The sequence below is a fragment of the Lolium rigidum genome, chromosome 1, assembly GCF_022539505.1.
Source record: "Lolium rigidum isolate FL_2022 chromosome 1, APGP_CSIRO_Lrig_0.1, whole genome shotgun sequence".
NCBI lineage: Eukaryota > Viridiplantae > Streptophyta > Magnoliopsida > Poales > Poaceae > Lolium > Lolium rigidum.
This window is the reverse complement of record NC_061508.1, coordinates 48,000,468-48,026,954: the sequence shown is the minus strand read 5'-3', so window position 1 is coordinate 48,026,954 and position 26,487 is coordinate 48,000,468. Positions and strand designations below refer to the sequence as shown.

At 45.5% G+C, this 26,487-nt stretch overlaps 1 protein-coding gene and 1 pseudogene across 1 annotated transcript; both read left to right on the top strand.

The window, feature by feature from the left end:
• Window positions 1-397: 397 nt before the first annotated feature.
• Window positions 398-15,220, top strand: LOC124685302 (RAB11-binding protein RELCH-like). The gene is made up of 20 exons (XM_047219641.1): window positions 398-724; window positions 2,007-2,159; window positions 4,910-5,085; window positions 5,687-5,794; window positions 8,417-8,587; window positions 8,666-9,169; window positions 9,266-9,340; window positions 9,416-9,544; window positions 9,693-9,767; window positions 9,845-10,054; window positions 10,228-10,380; window positions 10,457-10,668; window positions 10,774-10,891; window positions 10,975-11,113; window positions 11,190-11,391; window positions 11,478-11,583; window positions 11,660-11,800; window positions 11,883-12,006; window positions 12,129-12,245; window positions 14,706-15,220. The coding sequence occupies exons 1-20, from the start codon at window positions 496-498 to the stop codon at window positions 15,080-15,082; spliced, it is 3,519 nt and encodes a 1,172-aa protein (XP_047075597.1). The 5' UTR covers window positions 398-495; the 3' UTR covers window positions 15,083-15,220.
• Window positions 15,221-16,383: 1,163 nt separating this feature from the next.
• LOC124707569 lies at window positions 16,384-26,042 on the top strand (annotated as a pseudogene).
• The last annotated feature ends 445 nt before the right edge of the window (window positions 26,043-26,487 follow it).

Below are 26,487 nucleotides of genomic sequence, written 5' to 3'. Positions count from 1 at the left end.
CCTCGTTGCTTGCAGCGAGACTTGTTCATCGACTCACAAAACCTCGTTGATGATGGTGCTTTTTTAGCTTACAATGGTGGAGGCTCGGTGACTCTTCTTGTGTCCATCTCTACAGTCACTGGAGTTGGGCTGCGGCACTGGATATGGTGGTTGCAAGAAACAGTAGGTGTCGTGTTGTATTTCTCAAATTTTTAGGATTTTATCTGCAAATTTTAAACAATTATTTTATCCCAGTTTATCTTTTAGTTTCCATATGTGTTGCTTCCTTAACTTGATTTTCGTTTTATGAAATAATATGTGGTTGCTTTAAAAAAGAACTGAATACCCATCTCGTATGTAATCACTAATCAGGCCCCAAGTAAGTCACACGCCTCACGTTGTGTGGCTCCCACCTCGCAAATCGCGATCTTCCCCTTCCTTCTAGTCCGGGTCGCCCGCTCCTCGACCCGGCTAGAGAGGCCGGGGCCGTCGAAGGTCCGGATCCGAGAGAACCCGATGAGCATGGAGGCGGCGGGCGGCGCCGCGGAGGAGCGGTGGGCGTCGCTGTGCAACTGTGTGGTCAACTTCCTGCTGGAGGAGAAGTACCACCTCACGGCGCTCGAGCTGCTGCAGGAGCTGCAGGAGGACGGCCGACACGCGCAGGCACTCCGCCTCCGCTCCTTCTTCTCCGACCCTGCCTTCTTCCCGCCTGACCTGGTCGCCCGCGCCTCCTCCGCACCTCCCGGTACCACCATTTCCCCATCTCTCCGCTGCGCTAGTTCGTTCCTCTGCGCCAGGTCCCGGTTCCCTACGCCGGACCACGCAGTGTCTCTGACACTGCTCGCTGGCTGGATCTTGCGGCTGTTATGTAGCAATTGCGACCTTTACCTTCTCTGATATGTGGCCCACAGCCCCGCTCCTCTATGATCGGATTTGAGACTAGCTCAGATCCTTGGTTCTTGGACGGCGTGAAATTGATCGTGTAACTCTCTGTTAAGTAATTTGCCTCGGCGATCAGTTGACATTCCTTTGTCATGTGCACGTTGCATACATCTGGAGTAGTACCAATAAACCTTTTAAATGAACAGAGGTTGCCGAAACAGAACAGCTGGGGTAGCCATTTTTAATTGATCATTGGTAGCTTTTGAGATGGTGCAAGTAAAGTATCCATTTAGTTTGTCTACGTTGATTCATTGAACTGCAGACCTTGATACTGCCATGCCAAGGGCTGAGAAATGGGATGCTAAGTAAATGGTATGAGTTTCTGTGCTGGCATTTTATTATGACTTTCTGCATCTGGGCTAACGATAGTGGCCCATCAATGTGTCTCACACAGACATAGGTCACATTCACTCAAAAATAAAAATACCTAAGTAACCTGGTGCTGAATTGCTGAGCATAGTGGGCACCACATGTACCGCCCTTGTTCAGAAAAAAAAATCCTCATCTCTGCATCTCTAAACGTTACTGCACCCATCTCAAAAAAGGAAAATTCTGTAGTGCACGCACTTCCTTCTCACACGTTATATGTCTCATTTGGAATTTTGGGTCGTAGTGTCTAGTGTGGCAGATGCCGAGCGTTTTGAGCAAAAGGAGTTTTCTTATAGTTTTATTTTTTCCATAGTTGTATAAATATTGAATATTTTGCGGACCATTCATATACCAAGTGCACTTGCATTTCTATCTAAAATTTTACACCTTAAATCTTTGCCCCAGCAAACCTTCTTGGTCTGCCACTGCAAATTTGTATGGATCCATCATAAAATACACTTCATCACATATGCACGGTATATATATATACACTTAACGTTATGTGGAACAACATATTTTTGTAGAAATTGATGGGCAAATATCACCTTGGAAATCATGTCAATGTCCAAAATGATTTACATTGGATTCAGGGGGAATCCAGTTTGGTTTGTTGACTTGTTTTCTTGCGCTACTTATCCAGGCATATAGATAATTGCGAGCTACCAGCTTTCTTAGCAGGTTTGGTTGATGCATCACATCTATGTTGTTTTTGACAGGTGCCGATCCACAGAGTTTGCTAGAAGAGAAAATAGCAGCAGAAGAAAAGTTGGCACTCGCTGAGTATGATCTCCGACTAGCCAAGGAAGACCTTTCATGCTTGAAGCTTGAGTTACAAAAGCAACAACAATCATCACCTGATGACACAAATGGTTCGTCTCTTTGAAGCATGACTTTTGACTTTGCAGAATTTTCTGTTTCGATGATGCAGCGCTGTGTGTGCTGCTGAAACCTATCAATAAGTTATTTTATTGGCAGCACCTATTGCATTGTAGCTAGTTCAAAATGAGTCATTATTCATTACGAACTGTTATTACATTTATATATAACAGAGGGAAAGTCGTAGTGACAGCATGCATCTTGTAGCTAGTTTTTTACACCCATAACATTTTCTGTTTGCAGTAGTCCTTGCCCATGGATTAGCTATTATGAGATATGACTAAAATATAGAACACAAAATCTTACTTCCTGATGTACTGGTTTGGGAATAGGATCTAGACATATACCAGCTCAGAAGCTCAAGGAACCACCCACCAATGTCAAGCTGGACATCACCCTTGCGTTTGATTTGGTCTCATAGGTGCTACTCTTTGAGGTCCTCCAGCGGGTAAGGTTCAGGCCCCACTTCCTTGTCAATCAGATCGTCAACCCCATGCTTCCCACTTGGAAGGCGTCCATGATGGCAAAGGCGGGACAACTTACCCTGGTCAAGTCAGTCCTGGCAGACATTCCCCTCGACGAACTTCTCCCGTTGGACAGGCAGAGTGACTGCTCAGTGGCGACTGCCATGTCAACTGGGCCAAGGTATGCCGGCCCTTGAGATTTGGTGGCTTGGGCATTCCCTAGCTTGCTCGGTATGGCTACCAGCTTCCATTGGTGAATGCGCACCAACCCCCTTCGTCTATGGCAGGGGCGTTGTCGTGACATCTATGAAGATGGTGGCAGGCATGACGAATGGCTCCAAGACTTGGATGTATTGGCACAATACGTCTGTTGAGGGCCCCTGAAATGTTTGTGAGCCAATGTCCATCATGAACAGTTTGACGCTTCCAAATGCGCCCGAGACTATAAGTAGTAACTCACTACTTTGCCAGATATCCTGATGTGACGGCGGACCCCTAGCGGCCAATACACTTCCTAGACGTGCAGCACCCTCTTTCATGGGCGGTGGCTTCAACGTTGTGAAATTTTTACAGAAAGTCATGCCCCCACCCCCTTGGGTGAAGTTCTTCCTCTGGTTAGCCTACCAGGACTGGTGCTGGACCACAAAGGCTTGCTAGACTGGGACTGCCGCACTGATAGGATCGTATGCAGCACCTAGAGGGGGGTGAATAGGTGCTAACCAATTTTTAGTTCTTTTTCAATTTAGGCTTGACACAAAAGGTAAATTCTCTAGATATGCAACTAAGTGAATTTACCTATATGACAAGGATATCAACTAAGCAAGGTATAGCTACGCAATAGGAGTTAGAGAGGGATAGAGGTAACCGAGAGTGGAGCACGCGATGACACGGAGATGATTCCCGTAGTTCCCTTCCTTTGCAAGAAGGTACGTCTACGTTTGGAGGAGTGTGGTTGCTACGCAAGCCAAACCAACAGCCACGAAGGCTTCACTCAGATCTCCCGTGAGCAACGCCACGAAGGCCTAGCCCACTTCCACTAAGGGATTTCCTCGAGGCGGAAACCGGGCCTTTACAAAGTTCTTGGGGCACACATCCACAACCAAATTGGAGGCTCCCAAATCTGTAACAATACAACAATCAACAACAACACATCAACAACAAATCAACTAGGGAACCAAATAGGAACACTAGCATGAGATCCCTCAAACAAGAGAGGGGAAATGAAGAACGCTTCGGTGAGGATGTAGATCGGTGTCTTCTCCTTCGAATCTCCAAAGATCAAGAGCTTTGGTTGGGGAGGAAGGAGATCTTGTAAATCTTGACTTTCTTGAGGTGGCTCTAATGGAGGTGGCTTGGCAGATTTCTTGTATAATGATTGAGCAAGCCACCAAGGTAGAAGAAGGGGGTATTTATACCCCTCTCAAAAATGAGCCGTTGCAGCTTCCGGGGCCGGATAATCCGGCCTAAGTAAGGGCCGGATAATCCGCCCCTCGGATAATCCGGCCTACGGAACAAAACCGTGACATTATCCGGCCAAAAGTCCGGCCCTATGCCAGAGAAGCTTTTCTTCCAGTCCTTAGTCAAATTCGGGGGGGGCGGATATTTCCAAAATATCCGGCCCGGATATTCCGGCCCTGGTACAATACCGGGACAATATCCGGGCAAATGTCCGGCCCCCATCCAGAGCAGCTTTCTCGAAGACTTAGCCAAAAACAGGGGGCTGGATATTTCAACAATATCCGGCCCGGATTATCCGGCCTGGCCAACTTTTGCTGTTATCTTTTTGACAGACCGACCAAATCCAACACACATGAATAAATATCTATGTAATCCCTGTACCACTTAATCAAACATTAGTGTATCACATATATTGACATCAAACACACAAAACATAATGTGAGAGATGTTCTTTCACGCACTACCCATGATTTGTGCTTTGCGACCAAAGGAGACAATGAACCACATCCTCTGTGGTTGTTCCTTTCTCATGCACCCTGTGGCACTACGTCTTTTCATGGATCGGATCAACTGTTCCCCCAGAGACCTTTGTTGACTGGTGGCAGTTTGCCGTACATCCATCTCTACGACCGCGAGAAAGGACACCTCTACGGTGGCCATGCACATTGTAATTTCTTGGGTGTGCCCCCTCTTGGGCTTGTAAATAACTCTGTTTTCTACCGATGCATCGCGGCACAAAGCTTTTGCGTTTTCTTGAAAAACATTTCACATTGATTCTATAGAGTAAATATTGTAACACCTTTTTGGACTGCTGCTGACAGGGCCTCTTCCCGATGCTTCTACAAATGAAGGGTTTAACCAACATGATAAACGAGATGTCAAAATTTCAGCATTAGGTCCTGTGAAAGATAATGAGCGGAAAGATCTGAACTGTGCTGTAAAGGAATACCTGCTTTTGGCTGGGTATCGACTTGCAGCCATGACTTTCATTGAGGAGGTCCGTATTATTTCCGTCTTATTGTTTCTCTTCCTGTTGTAACTTCCTCCTAATGTTTATCAGCTCGTGATTTGTGTGCATCTGGTATCACTTTGAATTCTTTGGGAATGATATGTCAGAATGTTATACAAATACCTATTTGTCATCACATAGTTGATATTGCTAGAAACTAATATTCATAATATTATGCAAGAATATTTGATTTACTTGTCATAATGTTTTATCAGTTTGCTATATCATTTGTTGCTATTAATGATCTTTAAATGAGAGAACGAGAGGTTCTTAATTGCTATCCAAATAGGGAAAACAGAAAATTTGAAAATATGTCTAAATGTTTTGATTTTACTTGTTAGAAATCCACTATATGGCGAAACTTGTGCAAACACAGTGAAGTTGCATTTGCTGGTTGCAACTAAAATCTACATTTAACCAATGTGTGAGCTTTGGATGAGCATATTTAGTTGTTTTTTATTATTATCTTGGAACATATACATGCAGAGTTATTATTTACTTTCACTTAGACGTTCATATCTGTTTCCTATCTTCTTTGCTATGAAATGTAAAAAAGTTGTCATGACTTGCTAAATTATCATTGTTGCAGGTTCCTGATCAAGACCTTGATGTTTGGACTAACAGTTCAGCTTGTGTGCCTGATGCCCTTCGGCGTTATTATTACCAGTATCTTTCATCTACCACTGAGGCTGCTGAGGTAATCACGTACATGTGCATCTAACGAGCCCCGTAAGGCCACAGTACGATGGTGCTATCTTACAATGCCATGTAGGATTGATTGCTGAGTTGGTAGAGGATTCGTGAAAAAAAAAGAGTTGGAGGAGAGAGAAATGGGAAAAAGATGTTTGCCTTCTCTTAGCTAAGAGATGATCTCTTAGTAAGAAATATAAGACCTTATTTTATCATCGTACGAGATGTCTTCTCTTAGTTGCATGTTGTCATGTCTAATTTAAATAAACCCATAATTTTTTTTGCGAATGAATAAACCCATAATTTTAGGATCTTGTAAACAATAATAATTGCTAAAGATAATAACATTAAAGGATAATACATTGTAGACCAGGCCCTAAGGGGCTCGTGCAATGGTGCTATCTTAGTAATCCCGCATAGGATGATTCCTGAGTTGGAAGAGAAAAACAAAAAATAAAAGGTTTACCTTTTCATAGCTAAGAGAGAATCTTTTAGTAAAAATATGTGTCATTTATCCACCGTACGAGATGTCTTCTCTTAGTCACCATGTTTTCTAGTTTATTTTAATCACCCCATAATTTTAGGAGTTCAAGCATTTATTGCTAGAGATAACAGATAATCCATCATATAAGATTTTTTTTTTCTTTCCTAGTTGATGTGGAGTGCATAAGAAAAGACTGTTCCGTCAACCATTGTACATGCCCTAAAATGTTGCCAAAATTTTGTACTATTATTAGCTGTAAATGTCTGATGTATGTGGCAACATGTGTATTTTTTCCCTAAAGAATTCACAACAATAAAATTTGTTCTCAGGCAGAAAATCTTCATATTAATAATCATAGGGAAGATATATACCAGTCGCTTTATGTGTCTCAGTCAGAGACAACAAGGACTTCTTAAAGCTGTCTAACAAATCTAACTATACTTTCTAGGTATTATTGCTGTATAACTAGTACAATACAACTCTAAAGTTATACATTTTTTTCACCCAGCCATACAGTTATGTGGGATTTCTGGCTAGTTATGATTTAAATGAAATAAGATAGAATGAGACTTTAAATAAAATAAATAAACACTATCACATATTCGCATATTTTGAAATTTGGTTATTAATAGACAGAAGAAACATCTGTAGCGCCAGAACTAGCATGATAGCTCTACCACTTTGGCTGGTTGCCTTCCTTCCTCATGACCCTTCACTGTTTTTTCCACATATTCGACAGGCTCTGCATGCCTCGTACCACCATCCCACCCCCACCTGGTGGATGACCTGTGGCTGCATCTGCCAGTAGCCCTTAGCTGTTAGCTCTGTTACTGGCCGCTCCCACCACCCGTGTCCCCTCCTTAATCCCAATGAACCCTAATCCACTGGGTGCATTTTTTACATGAGAAGAACACCTGATGCATGTAGGTTGGTCGCATATTCTTGCTACCAGTAGTTAGGAAGCAATACTATCTACAAAAGCACTTAGATAGTATGATAAATTGATAATTCAGATATGTAGACTAATCCAAGTGCTCTGTTCTAATAAATGACCAGCTCTCTACATTTGATAAGGGTTAATTACATGTCTCCGTGTCATAAGGGTTAATTACATGTCTCTGTGTCACTCCATCAAGCACTGAGAGAATGATATGACTCTACCCGTATGAGGTATCTCCGCGATTATCTGATGGCCCCACTAAATGATATTCTAGCTATGATGGAGCATAACTGGGAGGATGTTGACAAGTTCCTCATAGTTGGCTTGAACAACCCTACCATAATCTGGCCACAAAATACATGGCAGCCAAAAGAGTTCCAGAGAGGGTGTCACTTAGGTTGTTAGTCTGAGGAAATATTGGTCCGATGGTTTTGGGCTTAAACCCAGAGTGGGTATCGTTGGTTTGTTTGTTCGACATTTGTTGGTGTTTGGAGAAGGACTTTCCTACTTGTTCTTGTGTTTTCTACTGTGATGGCTTTGTACCGTAGTGGCCTAGTTTTGCATCAACTAAGGTTTCTACTAGTTGGTATATGTCAAAGAAGTAGATTATACCTGTCCAGTTGAACTAATTTGATGGCGATGAAAGGTAGATATGATGCCATTAAAACCAATTAATGGCTATTCTTGTTAAGTTGGTGTTAGTCAGGAAATCATAATCAGAACTGGTCCATCATATGATAGTATAGATTGCCATCTTTCCTGCTGAGGATGAAATCCCTCTATACTCCTGACACACTCTGGTCATGATAGTTGTGAGTATGTGACTATCATACTCCTCTGTAAGTAGCTTGCCAATATTCATAAACAAAATCTACAGCATAGCCAATCATGATTACAAGTTACACTTTGGGGCCATAATTAATCCGTTTATGTTATGCATGCACAATTGGTACTTTGATGCCGAAGAGAAATAGATGATTCATTTCATTTTGATGCAATGCAGGCATTTTTAAACAGAATAGTCAAAGAATCTATATTGCAAAATTTACCATTCAACAATAACTCTGGCCTTAAAAAATGTTCATGTTGGTGTTAGGTATAAGTTTTTCCCCTGGATAACTTCAAATGTGGGATTTTCCGTTTTTTTTCTTCCAGCCCACAAGTTCTAGGTATTCTAACTTGATCATTTGTATACATATATGAAGGAGAAAATATCCATTCTTCGTGAAAACGAAGCACTAACGAAGGATAGCGAAAGGCTCTGTGCTGAAAAGGACTCCTTGATGAAGAGCAGGGAATTGGCTAATAATCAGGTTGCCTCTTTGAGGAAGTCTTTGGAAGCTGCTCACGTCGACATAAAAGAGAAGGAGAAAATGGTAATACTCTTAAGAATGATCTGTATGATTGATATGTTAACTCTTCTGAACTTTTCTAATATAGTTGTTTTATGAAAGGTTCAAGACCTGAAGCAAACGCTGGATGCCCATAGGAAGGAGCTGAATGACTGCAGAGCTGAAATTACAGCCCTTAAGATGCACATTGAAGGGACTCAATCAAGTAAACAGATGTCTGTTGGAGATACTGACGTGACCTCCCAGATCAATGAACATGAGAACTTTAAAGGAACTGAATCTGTAACTACTACGCTAGTACCAGCAGAGAGTCTAACTAAGGACACACAGAAAGATCATAAAAATATTGAAAGTATTATTGAAGTTTCCCCAGGTTCAGAAGCACCAGTTTCTTGCTCAACTGCTTGGAGTGGTGGTTATGGTATTTCAGGAGAAGACAAATCTGGCACACACACTTCTCTAGAAGATATATCTGTTAATGGCACTCCACATGGAGCTGATAATAGCCAGGGGAATTCAGGTAGCATGTCTGTTTATGTATTGGAAGATAAAGTTCATACTGAGAAATTAGAGAGTCCAAGTACACAAAAGTCGTCCGATAAGATGGTTAGTGCCTTGATTTGTTCTGCTTTTATATGAAGTTTCTTCATTTACTACTCCACTATTATTCATTATTCGAGCTGCTATTGTATAATCCTGTAGGCCTTGGAGACTATCAAGATAGTTTCAGATGCTCTTCCAAAGATTGTTCCTTATGTGCTCATAAACCATCGTGAGGTTTATCTGTAAACTCTGTAGTTTGCGCCAATATTTATTTGAATGTAACTAGTGTTATATCTTACATCATCACAGGAGCTTCTTCCACTCATCATATGTGCTATAGAAAGACATCCAGATAGCGACGTACGGGATTCCTTGACTCACACGCTGTTCAATCTGATAAAACGGCCTGATGGACAACAGAGGCGCATTATAATGGATGTATGTTTCTAAGTATTGCTTGCTACAGATTGTTCTGGGATTCTCAAGATGTGACTTGCAACTTATTCTACATATGCACACTTAGCATTCTTATCATGTAAATTGACATTTTGTATTTACTCACTTACCTGTATTCCATGCCATGCAGGCTTGTCTGGAGTTAGCCAAGAGTGTTGGTGAGATGAGGACAGAGACTGAGTTACTACCACAATGTTGGGAACAGGTATTCCGAATTTCGTACTACTCTTTTGGCCTTTTCTGTTTTGAGATATTATATCTATCAAATTGCTTTGTGTTTAGATAAATCATCAATATGAGGAGCGTAGATTGCTTGTTGCTCAGTCGTGTGGAGAACTGGCAGTTTATGTTCGGCCTGAGATACGTGATTCCCTTATACTATCTATTGTGCAACAACTTGTCGAAGATTCTGCAACTGTTGTAAGGGAGGCTGCAACACATAACCTGGCCTTGCTGCTTCCTCTGTTTCCAAACATGGATAAATATTATAAGGTCAGTCTAATTCTCTCACTAATTCCCAGAATCAGCAATTGGGTGGAAATTATTTTGTCTTAGCTTAATGGCTTCTCTGTGGTGGGCTAACATATGATTGGAGAGCTTGAAGGGCGAAAAATCACTGAGATAATACTCTTCTGGAAGTTGCCTAATTTTTGTTTGTTTGGTAGGTTGAGGAGCTATTGTTTCAGTTAGCATGTGACCCTTCAGGTGTAGTTGTAGACGTTGCACTCAGGGAACTTGTTCCTGCAGTAGTAAGATGGGGAGGTAAACTGGATCAGATATTGATAGTGTTACTGTCACATATCCTGGTATCTGCTCAGGTATGCATGGTGCTTTTGGGGCGCCTGGTACTTTATGAATTGCCATATTTGTGCTGATATAACTGTTACGTTTCAGCGTTGTCCACCCATTTCAGGGGTTGAAGGTACAATAGACTCTCATCTCCGTGTTTTAGGAGAGCATGAACGATGGAACATTGAGGTCCTCCTTCGGATGCTGACTGAGTTGTTACCATTTATTCATCAGAAAGCTCTAGAGACTTGTCCTTCACTTGACCCCTCTATGCCAGAAAACTACTTGTCAGAATCCAGGCTAAAGCTGTATGCAACGTAAGCTGTTTCCATATGTGATACTGTCTTTTGACTAAGCAATTATTATAAACAACAAGAAGTACAATCTTTTATCTATTAATTGCATTTTGAGGCACTTTACAGTGGTGACACAGAATGGTCAGCATTTGAGTGGATGCATACTGAGTGCCTGCCAAATTTGATCAAGCTTGCGTGCTTGTTGCCTGCAAAAGAGGATAGCTTAAGAACAGTGATCACAAAGGTAAAATGTACAAACTACATCTCCTATACAGATCCTACCATCTTTAGGTATAAATTGTGATAATTATTTCCTGAAAATATCAGTACCTGTTGGCTGTATCTGGACGCTACGGAAAAGATTATCTGGAGCACATTATGTTACCTGTATTTCTTGTAGCAGCTGGTGATATTGATAGTGGTGATTTTACCTATTTTCCTCTGTCAATCCAGTCCAAAATTCGTGGTAAGAATTTATGTGTTTAAATGGTGGACCTGCTTGCTGTACTTATTTTTGTTAAGACATATGGACTATGCTGCAGGTTTGCGTCCAAAAACTTCTGTTGCTGAAAAAATTGCGATTATATGTGTCCTTCCATTGCTGTTGTCTGGTATTTTGGGTTCTCCTTCAAGTCGTCAACAGTTAGAAGAATATTTGAGGAAATTACTTATCCAAAACACAAAGGATGGTTCATTTTCTATGCATCACTCTGCTGAAATAATTGATGCGATCCGGTTTCTTTGGTTCGTACTTCGACTAAACGTGCAACAGATATCATGACGCTGTTGAGTGTGCACTATTTTCATGTATTTAACTTCTTGTAATGTAGTATATTTGAGGAGCACCATGGAGTCATCTTCAATATTTTGTGGGAGATGGTTGTGAGCTCTGATACCAATCTAAAAACAAGTGCTGCAGCTTTACTGAAAGCACTTGTAAGTTTACTGTTACACGAATGAATCAGTGGTATAGTATGTTCTTTGCAGTATTATTGATTGTATTAACACACAGGTACCCTATGTTGGTGTGAGAGTTGCATCCACTCATGTTTTGCCAGCGCTGATTACTCTCGGTTCCGATCAAAACTCGGCTGTAAAATATGCTAGTATAGATGCGTTAGGAGCTGTTGCTCAGCATTTAAAAGATGACATGGTATGGAAAAGTTCTCTTCTATTTTTATTATAAACTTTACATACTTTCTGCAATGCCCTTAGTCCATGACTTGCACTGTCAGGTTGTTGACAAGATACATATTCAAATGGATGCCTTTCTTGAAGATGGATCCCATGAAGCTACTATTTCTGTCATTCGTGCACTTGCAGTAGCTGTGCCTAATTCAACAGATAGACTACGTGAATATATCCTACTTACTACATTTAATGTCTACATTTTGACCATAGCTTGCATGGTTGATTTGCTCATTTCTGTGTTCATACATCTTCATATCAATTTGTCTTGTGTTTCCTTTGACCTTGCATACATCTTTTAACCAAGATATTTAAACTTACAAGTGTCCCACCTATTGGAAATGATATTGAATGGCGCCGTGAAAGAGCAAATGTATTCTGTGAAGCTCTGCGTGCTTTGGATGCTACAGGTTAGCCTTTATCTATATCCATTTTTTCACTTAATTAATAGCAGAAGTCATGGAACTTTGTATCGAGATCATTGTCTATAGCACTGTCTATGTTTATTATCCTAATATAGTTTTTGAAAATTATTTACCCATCATTCACGATCTGGACAGTATCCTGGCAATAGGGACTGAATTTGCATTCATGTATGTATTTTAATATCTAGTCCCTCCATTCACTATTATAATGTTTTAGATATTTCAATGTCCACTAGATACGGACCGAAATTAGTGGACCTACAGTCCTACACAATGAAACATGTCTAAATACATGCATTTTTGAAAAACCTAAAACATCTTACAACACTTCTGTTATAACACATAGTTTGTATTGAGATTTTGCACATTGTAGTATACATCATTGGCTACATCTAGCATTTTTTAGACTTTTTTAAAAACTTTGAAATATGATTTTTTATTTATTTTTTAAAAATAAAGGGCTACATGCTGGGCCTGCATTTGAGTTTCTGGCTAGTGTTACTCCTAGACAAAGGAGGATCATCCCATTTTGTCCTCTGTACTTACTGTTTTTTTTTGGGAAACGTGGATGGGTCTCTGCATCGATCAATATTGATTATATTCGACAATGCAAGGCAAAGCCAGCGAACAAATCGTTTTAAAAAAGGAAAGAAAAACCCCGAGTTAATTCAAAATGGATCTGTTGCGACCAAGTATCTCCACAATCCTACCACAAACCCTATGGCATGTGACTGAACAACAAAAAGTACACTACTCCTAGACAAAGGCTTAAACAAGGGATCGCCGATGTTGACAAAGGGCCAAACTGAGGATTCTCATCTCGGAAGTCGAGCTTGGAGACGTAGCCTCATCAAGTTGTAAGACAAGATCATGTGTTTCCAACTGGAGTATGTGCATGTATGTCATGAAGGAGGATGCCCCAGCCTGCATTGATCAATATCGATTATATTCGACAATGCAAGGCAAAGAGAGAGACCAAATCGTTTAAACAAAAGTAAAGAAAAACCCTGAGGCACTCCAACATGGATCTGTTGCAAACGAGAGTATCTTCGTACCACGAACCCTATGACATATGACCGAACAACAAAAAGTACACTACTCCTAGACAAAGGCTTAAACAAGGGACCGTCGATGTTGACAAGTGGTCAAACTCATGATTTTCATCTCGGAAGTCGAGCTTTGAGACGTAGCCTCATGAAGTTGGAAGACAAGGTCATGTGCTTCCACCTAGAGTACGTGCATATTTGTCATTAAAACCATCATTGCTACCAACCTCTCTACCGGTTAACGACTTCTCGTTAGCTGGATCCCAACGCTAAGAGAGCCCAAGGCCCACACACGCCACTGGTTGAGGACCTCACAGCCTAGCTGCCGCACCTCCTTCGACCCTTGTCCATGGGAGATTGAGGGATGTTCAATCGTAAGGTTATGACTAGACCTATCTGCCGTTGCAACCATCAAGCAAATCTTCCGACCACATTCTTGGGGCCATCAAGCAAATCTTCCGACCACATTCTTGGGGCCACTGCCCCCTTGTTCTTCACCATAGCCCCAACCGTCCGCATCAAGCGTCACCACTGAGCTGCCTGACCGGTTCGGAGAGACAGAGAGGCACATCGGCACCCGTAAGCCCTACGACGCCGTTGGGACTATCTCACGACAGACATCCGGCCTGCCCGCCGTGATCAACGATCGCGCGTCCTATACCTCCACGCACCTCCACTTGTCTTGCGCCACAGGAGCCCCTCTGCCGCTCTCCGCCAGGAGTGCTTTGCCCACCGGCAGCACAAATTGCACACGAGCTTTGCATGCAAATAGAACCAAAATTGTTGATGTTATAGCAGTATTAAATGCGAACATTCGATAATTTAAAATGTTTTGTAGCTCAAACCATTAACTTGATTGAAGATTCGTTTTGACCGTTGGGCTAGTCGCGATGAGATCTTCAAAACTAGATCCAATGTTAATGTGTTCCTGATGACTTTTTTTTACCCAAAAGTTACAAATTAGTAACACACGCCTTATTTATTTATTTTTTTGACAACAACACACGCCTTATTTATTGGAATGGAGGGAGTAGGAACTCTGCTAGACGATCAGTGGCGGAGCTAGGATTGACCTTAAGTGATGTCAAAAACCCAAAATAAGCAATAGATTAGGCTAGTGATGTCAATATCTAATACTAATAGGGTAAAAAATTGTGCATGATAGTAGTGATGCTAAACAAATTTTTATGATGTCAATTGACATCACAAAATACATGCAGCTCCACCAGTTATAATTTAGTTACAGCCAGCTAGAACCACGATCTACCTGGATTAAATTAAAATTGCGGGTGGAGTTTTGATGTCCACCGTGGACCAATATATGCTAGAATACTAATTTCTGCCAGTTTAATGAGCCTTCTCTTATGTATGCTTATGTTTTCTTTTATTTCCATTACAGATCTTCCTGCTACAAGTGTGCGTGATCTACTTTTGCCCTCAATACAGAACTTGTTAAAAGATCTGGATGCTCTCGACCCTGCACACAAGGAGGCACTAGAAGTTATAGCCCGGGAAAGGTCAGGAGGTACGCTCGAGAGCATCGGTAAGGCAATGGGGGCACATCTTGGGATTGCCACATCTGTCAGCAGTTTCTTTGGCGAGAGTGGTCTGCTTGGGAAGAAAGAGGGTGGAGAGCAGCAAGACCCTGCTGCCCCTGCTCCTCCTCAGCCCAGCCTACAATCTCAGCAGGAGAACACAAGGTTCGGTCGAATAATGAGGGGTGGGTTTGGAGACATGTTACGAGGCAAAGCAAAAGGCAATGATGAACCCAGCTGAAATTATGAACGAAGTACACGCAATTAAAGTTGTCAAACTTAAAAGTTTACTTCTCACGCCCCTTTTGTTTGTAGCTATTCAGTATGCCATGAATCGTTAAGGTTGAAATTATCTGTTCAGTGTTTGTAGTGAGGTTCATACCCATGAGGATGCGTGTTACAGGTAGGGAAAATGTGTCGTTTTTTCTATGAGACGTGATCCGACAAATTTGATGGAGCTTGAACTTACAATCCGACTACAATAGTGAACGTTGCGACAATGCAATCATTAAACCAATCTTCCATAGGTTACCGATTTTGCAGGGCGCAAGATCAACTTGAGTACTTGATCATGAAGGTTTTAATCCCTAGCTGCAACCGAGAATGGGTAGGAATTAGAATTGCATTTTAGATATTGCTGATCTAATATTTTGAACAAAGAACACTAACAAAAGGAAAAATGCAATTAGGTCCATTTGTACCCAAGTGAGCATGTGTAATGCAAAATTCATAGCAAACTTAGTTATCATGACCCTAATTTTAGCACACTGCTTCAATTTTTGCAAATAGTAGACCTTAGGATGGAGAATTTATCTCGACTTGAGGCTATATAAGAATTTATTTTTGAGCTTTGGATAATGGAACTCTTCTTTAAACTATAGGCAATGTAAGTATATATATGTTCTGGGATAAAATACTTGGAGGTACCGTGCAATTCTGGTACCAGTGACTAAACTTCAAATTTGCATCCACCTACTAGTACTAATGACAGAGCTGACAAATTGGAATAAAACTAAAACCCAATCGATGGAAATTCAAAAAAAAAAAAAAACTGAGCATGGAGAGATATCTAGGATTATAGGCATATGAATTAGTAGCTGAGTGGTAGGACCAAAGGGATACCGATAGGTCATGTTTTATATATGCGCATATGTTATTTCTTGAGTAAATCATACATCATTAGTTAGGCTACATGCCGGCAATTGTTCCTACTGCCTTGTAAAATCTTTTTCTATCATATGTAGGCTAAGTAGAAATTTTAGGGTGGTCCGTGCACCACTCTGGCCACCCTATGGATCCGCCACTGCGTGCAAGTCTTTTGGTATTTCGATGCGAGGGATATCGATGCCTCTTTGATGTTACGATCCTGGACACAACTTACATTACTTCTATAAATGTTGAAAGACTACCCTCTCAACCAGGCCATCTGAAAGGGGCAAATCAATCCTGGTCGCACGTTTGTGAAACCCACCTCCCACTTTCTTCCTCAGCCGTCCGATGTGGTGAATTTTTTCTCACCGGCTTGCTTCTCCGGATGAGTCTATGACGCCCGGGGCCAGCTACGTGCGGGGGCCAACGGTTAGAGACAGCCACGTACACTCGTTCGGGTCACCTTCCGTCTCCATCCGCGGGACAAGGTGAAAACCTAGATCGAGGCATCCAAAGCCGCGACCCAATCCCCGCCCCTCCTCTCGTCTCACCTCCTCCCCAATCGGCGGAGGCCGGCGGCGCGCCGCCTCTCCCCGAATCCGCGGCGCCGGAGAAGGAGCAGCCAGCCCGAGCGGCTTGGGCGGCCCATTCGTGTGGCGACATTGGTGGCGGCGGGCGGAGGTGAGGCGGGCGAGGCCGGAGACAGGCCGGGCGCGGGGCGGATCCTCGGCAGCGGCGAACGGAGGCGTCGGGCGCGGCCGGAGACGGTCCGGCGCGTGACGGAACCGCGGCGGCTTCGACCGGAGGCGCCGGGCCTCGGCCGCGGCGCGGAGGCCGGGACCGAGATCCGGGCTCGCGCGCGTCCCGCTCGTCGACAAGGTGGACTACCTCCCGGTGGATCGGCACCGCCGCGGCCTTCTTCTTCGTCACCATCCTCGTCGTCGCCTTCCTCCCCGGATCGCTCGTCCTCGACATCCCCACCATGCCGCTCCCTCCAGGCGCGCCGGCGCCGGCGCGGGCAGGACCCACCCCTTGCCGCCTCCCGGGCTGGACAGCGGCGAGGGCCTCGCGTTCGAGCCGACCAGGCTGCGGGAGAGGTGGGCGAGGGAGCGGAGGGAGGAGGCCGAGAGCCTGGCGGACCTCGGGATGCCCGTGAAGAGGGCCGGGGCACGGAAGCCGCGCCTCGCGTTGGTGAGTTGTTGTTGAGCTCGTGGGTGGCGTGGTGATTGGGGGCTAGCTCCGTTTTCTCGCGATTTTTTTGGTTTTAATAATATTTTGATGTATCTCCTGATGACGCGATTACTGATCAGCATGGCTGTTTCTCTAAATCTACTTAACGTATTTACCATTGGCTGGGGTTTTGCAAATTCGGGGCAATCGCCTGCCGCTGCGGTCATATGAAAATGCAGCCAATGTGTTGGCCTCAGCTGATTTCCTGGGAATCATGTGTGGAGTAAGTAATTGTCAAATTAGTTTTTCAAAATTCTACTGTGTGCTCCTATGTTAGTTTGCATTGACTTCTGGCACATCTTGTAGGCGAGTTCAGGAGCTTTTATAATTTTAAGCCGCAAATACTTGTTTTTGTCGCCTGCATCGTTTCAGCCCATGATGAAACTATGATGGTTTCGGTTACATTTTCTATCGGTTTCGGTCACTTGTTGTGTATAAGTAGAATGGAGTAATTGGTGTGGGAGTTGACGTGGTCACGTGGCACTGGAGCCGTATACGTTGTTGTGCCAAATTCGTGTAAGATAGCGTATTTATCTTTTGAATGTTAGATTCTGTAGGTCACTATCCACATTTGTCAACACGCATAAAAGAAGGTCTACCGGTCAAGCAAAACCATTTACTGTTGTCTCGTAGTTGCTTCTGATAAGCTTGCCCTTCAGCTTCTAACCTAGAAGCAAAGTAAACCTGCTAAAACATAATTGTTATTTTTTTTGGTTGAATTATGTTTTTTATAAGCCCGCGAAGAATAAAATGATCTGTTAGAAGCTTCAGATTGATGCCAAATAAATGGGTAAACCTGTATTTTATCGTGCGTTAGCTGACAACATTGTGCATTCACATGACTCCTGCTTCAAACATTAGCTGACAGCTTTTTTGATTGCTATGTTTGTAATCATACACTTTACCATTCCTTATTTATTCCACCTGTGAATATGTGTGCTGGTAGGGTTGGTAGAAATATGAGCACTGATTTTGTGCATCAGGAGTTTGAGTACCAGGTTGCTTACAGAAAGTTCTGCTTTTGGCAAAAGTAGAGTGTTCTATACACAGATCTACGAGCCCCTGTACATGGGACAGGCTCCCCTACCTGTACCGTATAAGCGCTACTTATGTCGCACAAATGGGCTGGTTAGGTCACATACTCGCTGTTAGGCGGGTGATCAAACGGATACCGATTACCAAATTTTTAGAACCTTGCAGAGATAAGAGCTGAATAGTTTATGGATTAGGAATGCAGTATCCTATGAGATTTTCGTTGTATATTAGAAATTTGATTCAGTATCCAAAATGGTTTTCAGGTGGATAATTGTCACTTTATTTTTGTTGCTTGATATGCCTGTGTCTTTGCAGACCTATTGGTGCAATGGTCTAAAATGACATACCAATAATACCATATCCCATAGATGCATATATCAAGTATAGAGCTATTCACGGTCTGCATTCTGGATCCTACTTTCATTACTAAAAGTGAGGCATGTGCTGATGCTACTTCTGGCATATGGATCACATAACTCATATGGGTTTGTTTGAATAAGTGAGATGGTGTTGACTGCCAAAACCCACCGGCGGGCAGCGGCCTTGTCAACACTGTAGAGCCGGGGGGAGCCTAGAGCTGCGGCTGGCTGAGACCCCTCCGAGCGACGGCCCGCAATGCTCTTCTGGTCACACGCGGCGTTGCAAAGTGCAAGGGCGTGCCACCTGACCTATACCTGTTCAGGAAGGTGATGAGATTGCCTCGCTTAGTTTCCTGCAGGGCATACATGTAAACGTTAAATACGAGCCTCGATCGGCTCTCGAGGTTATCCTGTGAATCGGCTCAAAGAGCCGATCCACCCATGATCCGTACGGGGTGTACGAATACTTGGTGGTCCTGCTTGATCAAGATGAAGCTAATGAGATCTACGACGATTTAGGGTTTTCACCACATAATCGGATCATCCTACTCCAGGTTGGGCCAGATGGCCACGCACGGTGCTCGTAAGCCGATCCTAAACGAGGCCAAAAAACCAACATGAAGTTGATCCTAGGAACATCCCGTTTAGGACTTGCGAACGCCACCCTACGTGCCACAGGATCCTCCCCCCTTGTAAGGCCAAACTATTGCAGATATTAAACTAATCCTTGTAGAACAAGGAACAATCGTAACGGATCAGATCTACTAAATAATGATCAAGCGGGGTGCCGCCCCACACCCGAGATAGGCATGAGGACGGCTAGATATGCAAGGGCTGCACTACGTAAGCATGCTTAAACGAAGAACAATGCTAACCCTAACACATCTAATGATAACTACGTTGCTCGCCATCAAAAGCGCTTCGAGTACGAGCAACGCATGAACAACGTGGGGCTTGTGCTGCCTAGATCGCAAGATGCGATCTAGGCAGCATGTCGCTTACCCGATAGAAACCCTCGAGACGAAGGAGTTGGCGATGCGCCGAGATTGGTTTGTTTTTGGGGTTGAACGTGAGTTGTTGTTTATTCCATAAACCCTAGGTACATATTTATAGTCCAGGGGACTTTCTAATGTGGACGTGCACTAAACCGTGCACGAGTAAGATTCTATCTCTAAACTAAAATACGATCTAATATGTTACAGATACACGGGCCATTAAGCCCAACTTGGTATAAAAGGCCGATCTACGTATTCCTCCATATATATATATCTTCAGACCATCTTGATCGCGGCCCACCTCTGACTTGGTCAAATTCTGGTGATAACACATGCCCCCCTGGTTTTGGAAATGACATTTCCAAAATCATTACGCTTTCTTTCGTCGGGTCACGTCGTGGCAGAGCAGAACTGCCGCAGAATCCCCATCATGATGCCTTGCCCCTTCCACTCCTCCACGTGGCCGTAAAATTTTCCGGTTGGGCAACACCTCCTCGGAAACTGCTGTGGCATTGAATCTCTCCCATATCCCCTTTATTTAACCGTTCTCAACAGCTTGCGTCTCCTTCGTCCTTCTCGCATTAGCACCAAAAACCCTCTGTGCCGCCATGTCTTCCTCCTCCTCCTCCGAGCTTTCCTACGGGTCCGACTCCTCCCGCGAGACACCGCCAGAGATTAATGCCCCGGAAGACTGGGACGTGGAGAGCCATGCCTCCTCCATTTGGTCTGAGGACGATAAGTCCTTGACCAGCGGGGATGAAGATCTTCAGTTCCTCGCCGATGGGGAACTGGAGCCCAAAAGTGAGGACGACCAGTTCTCCTGGGACGGCTGCCCAACCTCTGAAGAAGAGGGAGAAGAAGACGACGACGACGACGACTCCCTCGAGGGCTACCCGCCAGCGAAGCGCCTCCGCATGTGGTGGGACGACGACAGCAGCGACGACGAAGACGGGGATGAAGCCCCCGTGGAGGGCTACGGGAGTAGCGACGAGGAGCCCATCGGCAGTAGTGCCGATGAGAGTTCGAGGATGACGATGAGGGCAGTGATGGCCCGTAGATTAGGATCTAATAGTATAGGCCTAGCAGTAGTAGATTGGTCAATAGACCCTTCTTTTGTTCTTCCCTCCTCGAGCAATCGGCTCCCCATTGTAAGAAATCCTCATATTAATGAAGAATTCACTTAGCTTGATTTTGCCGATTTCTTTCATGCTGAATTTGTCGACTGTTGGCCTAATCCATGCTTAGTGACTGATGGTACCGCATCAGTTTCATGATAATCTGCGAGACAGGCCAATTTAGCCATCCCTCCAAGCTAGCTGGCTTCTGCCGATGACGATGACACAGCCGATCCTGGCAAGCTGGCGACTTGATCTTTGAGCAAGCGACTTTAAAAGAGCCCCGGAACCGTCTTGGATGCTCGAGCCGATGACTCGCAGCAGAACACCGCTCTCCAAACCAGTTGTGTCGCAGAGCTAGCCGATTCCAATCAAATCGGCTCCCTAGGGCAATAACCTTTAGGGCGAGCTGCCCCCCGAGCCTTAGTGAAGGCGAACCAGACACATGTGCCGACATTGGCCTTAACTCATGACGTAGCCCCAAGCAGAGAACCTTCAAGGTGAGCTGCCACCCGAGTCTCTTCAGTTCTTGCCGGCCAGATCGGCTCCTTTCCTTTGGTCGATGTCTGCTGCATCGGCTGTGCTCGAAAATTTTCGAATTTTCAGATTTTTATTTTTTACGGCCGACTAGTGCATCGGCCCCCATATTCCAATACCCGTCAACAAAAGATGAGATACTTCTGTTGTATACCCTCATATTTCCATATACCTGGGTGCCCCCCCGAGCCGATTCTGTCAAGAAAATTGATGGTATCGGCTGCGTTGGATAACATGTTAAACCCGGGCGAAAGGTAGGTGAGGATAATTTTGGCCGATTGCTGGAATCGGCCTCCACGTTGCTTGCTCGTTGAAGGTTTTGTAAGTTCCCTTCGTAAATTTTTGGGGCCGATCACAAGGATCGGCCTCTCCTGGTTTGCCCATTGGTTTGATCTTGCTACTTGGTCGGCTGGATGAAACCAACCCAACCTCCGACTTGATGCGCTCGCTCGTCGTCCACCTTGTGTGCTCCGTAGAGTCGTGGAGCGCTACGCTCCGTCGGCAAGACGAGTACCATGTTTGTGCCGCCCGATGTCTCATCATCGGCTTTCCTCTCGTTTAGGGCGCCACTCCATTTTCCGTGGACGACCCTCTTCATCCGGGGTTCGCTGAACCTTTGCGGCCGGATCAGGCCGTGCCTTTCTTAGCGTATGCAGGTACAACCTTTCGGCTTCCTCCGGGCCGCGCAATCGCTGAACCCTGCGCTACGGGAACGGCTGAGTCCGTCGGGGCACCACCTTGGCCGGTGGTACCTGTCTTCTTCCACTTCTCCCTCGTCTTCCGAATCTTCAAGATCTGCCCAACGAGGTGACTCGGCGCGTTTGCTTTGTGGTGGGAGAGGCCCTAAGCGCTCGAACACGGACACGTTGGCTGCCTCCTTCTTTTCTCGATTGCATTCTGGGCAATTGCCGATTGTGGGCAATCGGCTCATTCCTGAATCCCAGCAGTGTCTGAAGAAGGGGCAGTCCCAATGCCTGGCGTTGTCGTCTTGCTCCCTTGATGTTTCCGTGGCATAGCGCTCATGTTCCCCCTCATCATGATCCTGCCGACGATATCTTCTGGCTTCTCTAGCCAAACGATCTTCTCTATCACTGTAATTGGGTCGCCGGCGTTGACCATACTGATTAACATATTTGTTGAGGAGGTGATCAGAGAGGGGTCGGCTGATATCTTATATTCTTCACCTCTCCCTCTCGTGACATAGCGCTTGCCATCATGACGGAGCCGATCGCGTGGAGCGGCCTCATCTCGTATCCTTGCTCGTGAGAGCAGCTGTCCTCATCTCCATCTTTGCCGCAGTGGCTTCCGGGCCCTACCATGTTGATGCCGAACGAGGGGCCCGGCCGGCAACCTTCGGGGTAGGTGATTTCTACCATGTTAACGGCGGGGAAGGGTTGGGTGTCGACCTTCATGGCGTACTGGTTGAAAATTAGCCGCCCCTTCTCTATCGCCGCTTGGATGTGCCGACGCCACACCCGGCAGTCGTTGGTGGCATGGGAAAGCGAGTTGTGGAATTTGCGAGTACGGCTTTCCGTTTAGCTCTTTCGCCGTGGGGAACTTGAGACCTTCAGGAACCGTCAATCTGTTTCTCCTTGAGCAGGAGGTCGAAGATTTGTTCGGTCTTGGTCACGTCAAAATCAAATCCCACGGGCGGCCCCGGCGGCTTTACCCATTTGCAGGCCACAGGGGTTCCTCCCCGAGTCCACTCGGCCACTCGCTATCTCTTGGCCTCCCGCAGGCACTTCATCCTCCTCCGTATCGACCATGACTATCGCACGCTTGAACTTGTCTTGGTACAGGTCGGGGTGGCGCTGTTCATATGCTGATAGTTTCTGAACCATGTGCGCCAGCGAGGGATAATCTGCTTGGGAGGCCATGTCCTTGAGCTGTGTTGTAAGGCCTGCTATTGCCAACTCGACTGCTTCCTCTTCAGTTATACGAACCGAATAACATCGGTTCCTAAGATTCCTGAAGCGCTGGATGTATTCTGTCACCGTTTCCCCGCGCTTCTGACGTAGTTGTGCTAGATCGGCAATGCCGGACTCGGAAGCTTCGAATGGTATTGCATATGGAACTGTTCTTCCAATTGCTTCCAAGACTCGGATGGAGTTCGCTGGTAGAGAGGTGTACCATCCAAAAGCCGATCCCGTGAGGGACTGTGAAAAGAGCCTCACGCGTAGCTGATCCGACACCGAAGCCGGTCCTAGTTGAGCCAAATATCGGCCGACGTGCTCGATGGAGCCGGAGCCATCCGATCCACCGAATTTGGAGAAGTCGGGGAGCCGATATTTTGGTGGCAGCGGGATCATCTCGTAATCGTCGGGGTACGGCTTGGAATAGCCGACCGCCCTTCTTTTCGGCATCATGCCGAACCGGTCTCTCGGTATGGTACCGATCCGATCCGCCGTGCCGGCCGTAGGAGTTGCATTCCGAAGATTCGCCGGGGTGGCGTACTTGGCCTGCCACGTTTGCTTTTCCAGCTCGAGCCGGCTGCAGGAGCCGGGCTCGGGAGTTTCGTCGGTGTGGCGTATTTAGCTAGCCACGTCCGCTCCGTCGCCGACGTTCCTCCCTGTCTTCGCCGAGTCCCCGATGTTGTGGCCTGGTTTGTGAGTGCCCGATCACCACAATCCGGCACATACATGCACGCGTACCCATGAGGGATCTCCTTAGGCGCCTCCATTAAGAACCGGTAGTCACCGGGGTCGCCACCACTTCAGTAGACGAGGAATGCCGGTGTAGTCGGCACTTCAGCGAGTGCTGCCAACGCAAATGGCAGCGGTGGACGGGACCGGAATGGCAACTCTCCTCGATGCGTCCCGAGAGCTGGTCCCGACGGCGAGTACCGGTGGCTCATGATCTCTCGGATCACGCGCGGAGCGACACGCTCCAGGCACGTTGACCAAGTTCTCGCAGTGGCGGTGTAGCGAGTGAGCCACCGGGTAGTTGATCTCTCGCCGCGGACCCCCGGTGCGTTCCTCCGACGGGGAAGAAAGGTCTACCCCATCGAGTGCACCTTCCGGTGAGAACCCCTTCCATCCGATGCCACCGAACGGGTTCTCCGAAAAGAGCCGATGAGGTCGGCTTCGAGGGTAGCCTTGATCTCGTTGTATTGCTTCTTGAGGTCGTCGGGCGGATCCTCGTAGGTGATCGGCGTGCCGTCCGCCATCTCGGATGTAGATGGCGATGTGGTTGATGTAGACGATTGTCCCACCGAGCGTGCCGGAATGTGTTGATCGCCAAAACCCACCGGCGGGCAGCGGCCTTGTCAACACCGTAGAGCCGGGGGAGCCTAGAGCTGCGGCTGGCCGAGACCCCTCCGAGCGACGGCCCGCAATGCTCTTCCGGTCACACGCGGCGTTGCAAAGTGCAAGGGCGTGCCACCCGACCTATACCTGGTCGGGAAGGTGATGAGATTGCCTCGCTTAGTTTCTCGCAGGGCATACATGTAAACGTTAAATACGAGCCTCGATCGGCTCTCGGGTTATCCCGTGAATCGGCTCAAAGAGCCGATCCACCCATGATCCGTACGGGGTGTACGAATACTTGGTGGTCCTGCTTGATCAAGATGAAGCTAATGAGATCTACGACGATTTAGGGTTTTCACCACATAATCGGATCATCCTACTCCAGGTTGGGCCAGATGGCCACGCACGGTGCTCGTAAGCCGATCCTAAACGAGGCCAAAAAACCAACATGAAGTTGATCCTAGGAACATCCCGTTTAGGACTTGCGAACGCCACCCTACGTGCCACAGGATCCTCCCCCCCTTTGTAAGGCCAAACTATTGCAGATATTAAACTAATCCTTGTAGAACAAGGAACAATCGTAACGGATCAGATCTACTAAATAATGATCAAGCGGGGTGCCGCCCCCACACCTGAGATAGGCATGAGGACGGCTAGATATGCAAGGGCTGCACTACGTAAGCATGCTTAAACGAAGAACAATGCTAACCCTAACACATCTAATGATAACTACGTTGCTCGCCATCAAAAGCGCTTCAGTACGAGCAACGCATGAACAACGTGGGGCTTGTGCTGCCTAGATCGCAAGATGCGATCTAGGCAAGCATGTCGCTTACCTGATAGAAACCCTCGAGACGAAGGAGTTGGCGATGCGCCGAGATTGGTTTGTTTTTGGGGTTGAACGTGAGTTGTTGTTTATTCCATAAACCCTAGGTACATATTTATAGTCCAGGGGACTTTCTAATGTGGACGTGCACTAAACCGTGCACGAGTAAGATTCTATCTCTAAACTAAAATACGATCTAATATGTTACAGATACACGGGCCATTAAGCCCAACTTGGTATAAAAGGCCGATCTACGTATTCCTCCATATATATATATCTTCAGACCATCTTGATCGCGGCCCACCTCTGACTTGGTCAAATTCTGGTGATAACAGATGGATATTCTGAATATTTGAATTTCAGCATTTTTACGGCATGGACCTTTCTTGGTGGACATATTTAACTGTTGTTAATGAGCTGTAGAAACCAGGTCTTCATTTTGAGTAATTGAGTTGCTGTGCGTGCTCTTAAATAGTGTTTTTTTTTTCTTTCACATATGCTCCTTATCTTTTGTATGAATTCTTAAGCAAGCATTTCCAGAAGGACTATGAAGGTGGAGTATGTGCTGAGAACTCGGGTAAGAGGAAACAAAGCTGCCACCCTGCCTGCTCTGTAGAGGTACTGTTCTTGGATTGCTGTATCTGAAAAATCTTTTCACTACATAGGGTCACAAATGGGAGGTTATGGTTCATTCTTGTACCCCCAGCGTTCTCTGTCCGTTATATCTCAATCTAGAAGTCCTGCAGTTCCTCCAAACCATGGCAATGCCTCTAGATCACCTTATGTTCCAGTGGAGGTATACTTCTGCAGATTTCACCTTTATATGTTGACTTAATAGGATCCATGCTGTACTGCCTATATACTAGCACCGTATGAAATTTTATTATGTACTTCCGGAGTGCACGGAAGAGTCATTTTGTCAAGACTGAATTAGATAGCAGGGGAAAAGATGATTATTGTCGAAGAACATCGAATGGGATCAATGGTAATCCTCATCAACAGATTTTGAACAGAGCGAGTCAATGGTCCCGAGCAAAAGGCACCTAAAATACGTATCAAGGTGAACGAGCAGTAGAAGTTTGGCAAGAAATACTGCCGCTGTCTACGATGGTCCGGGCCTCGACATTTCTCCTTCATCCTCTATGGATGACAGCC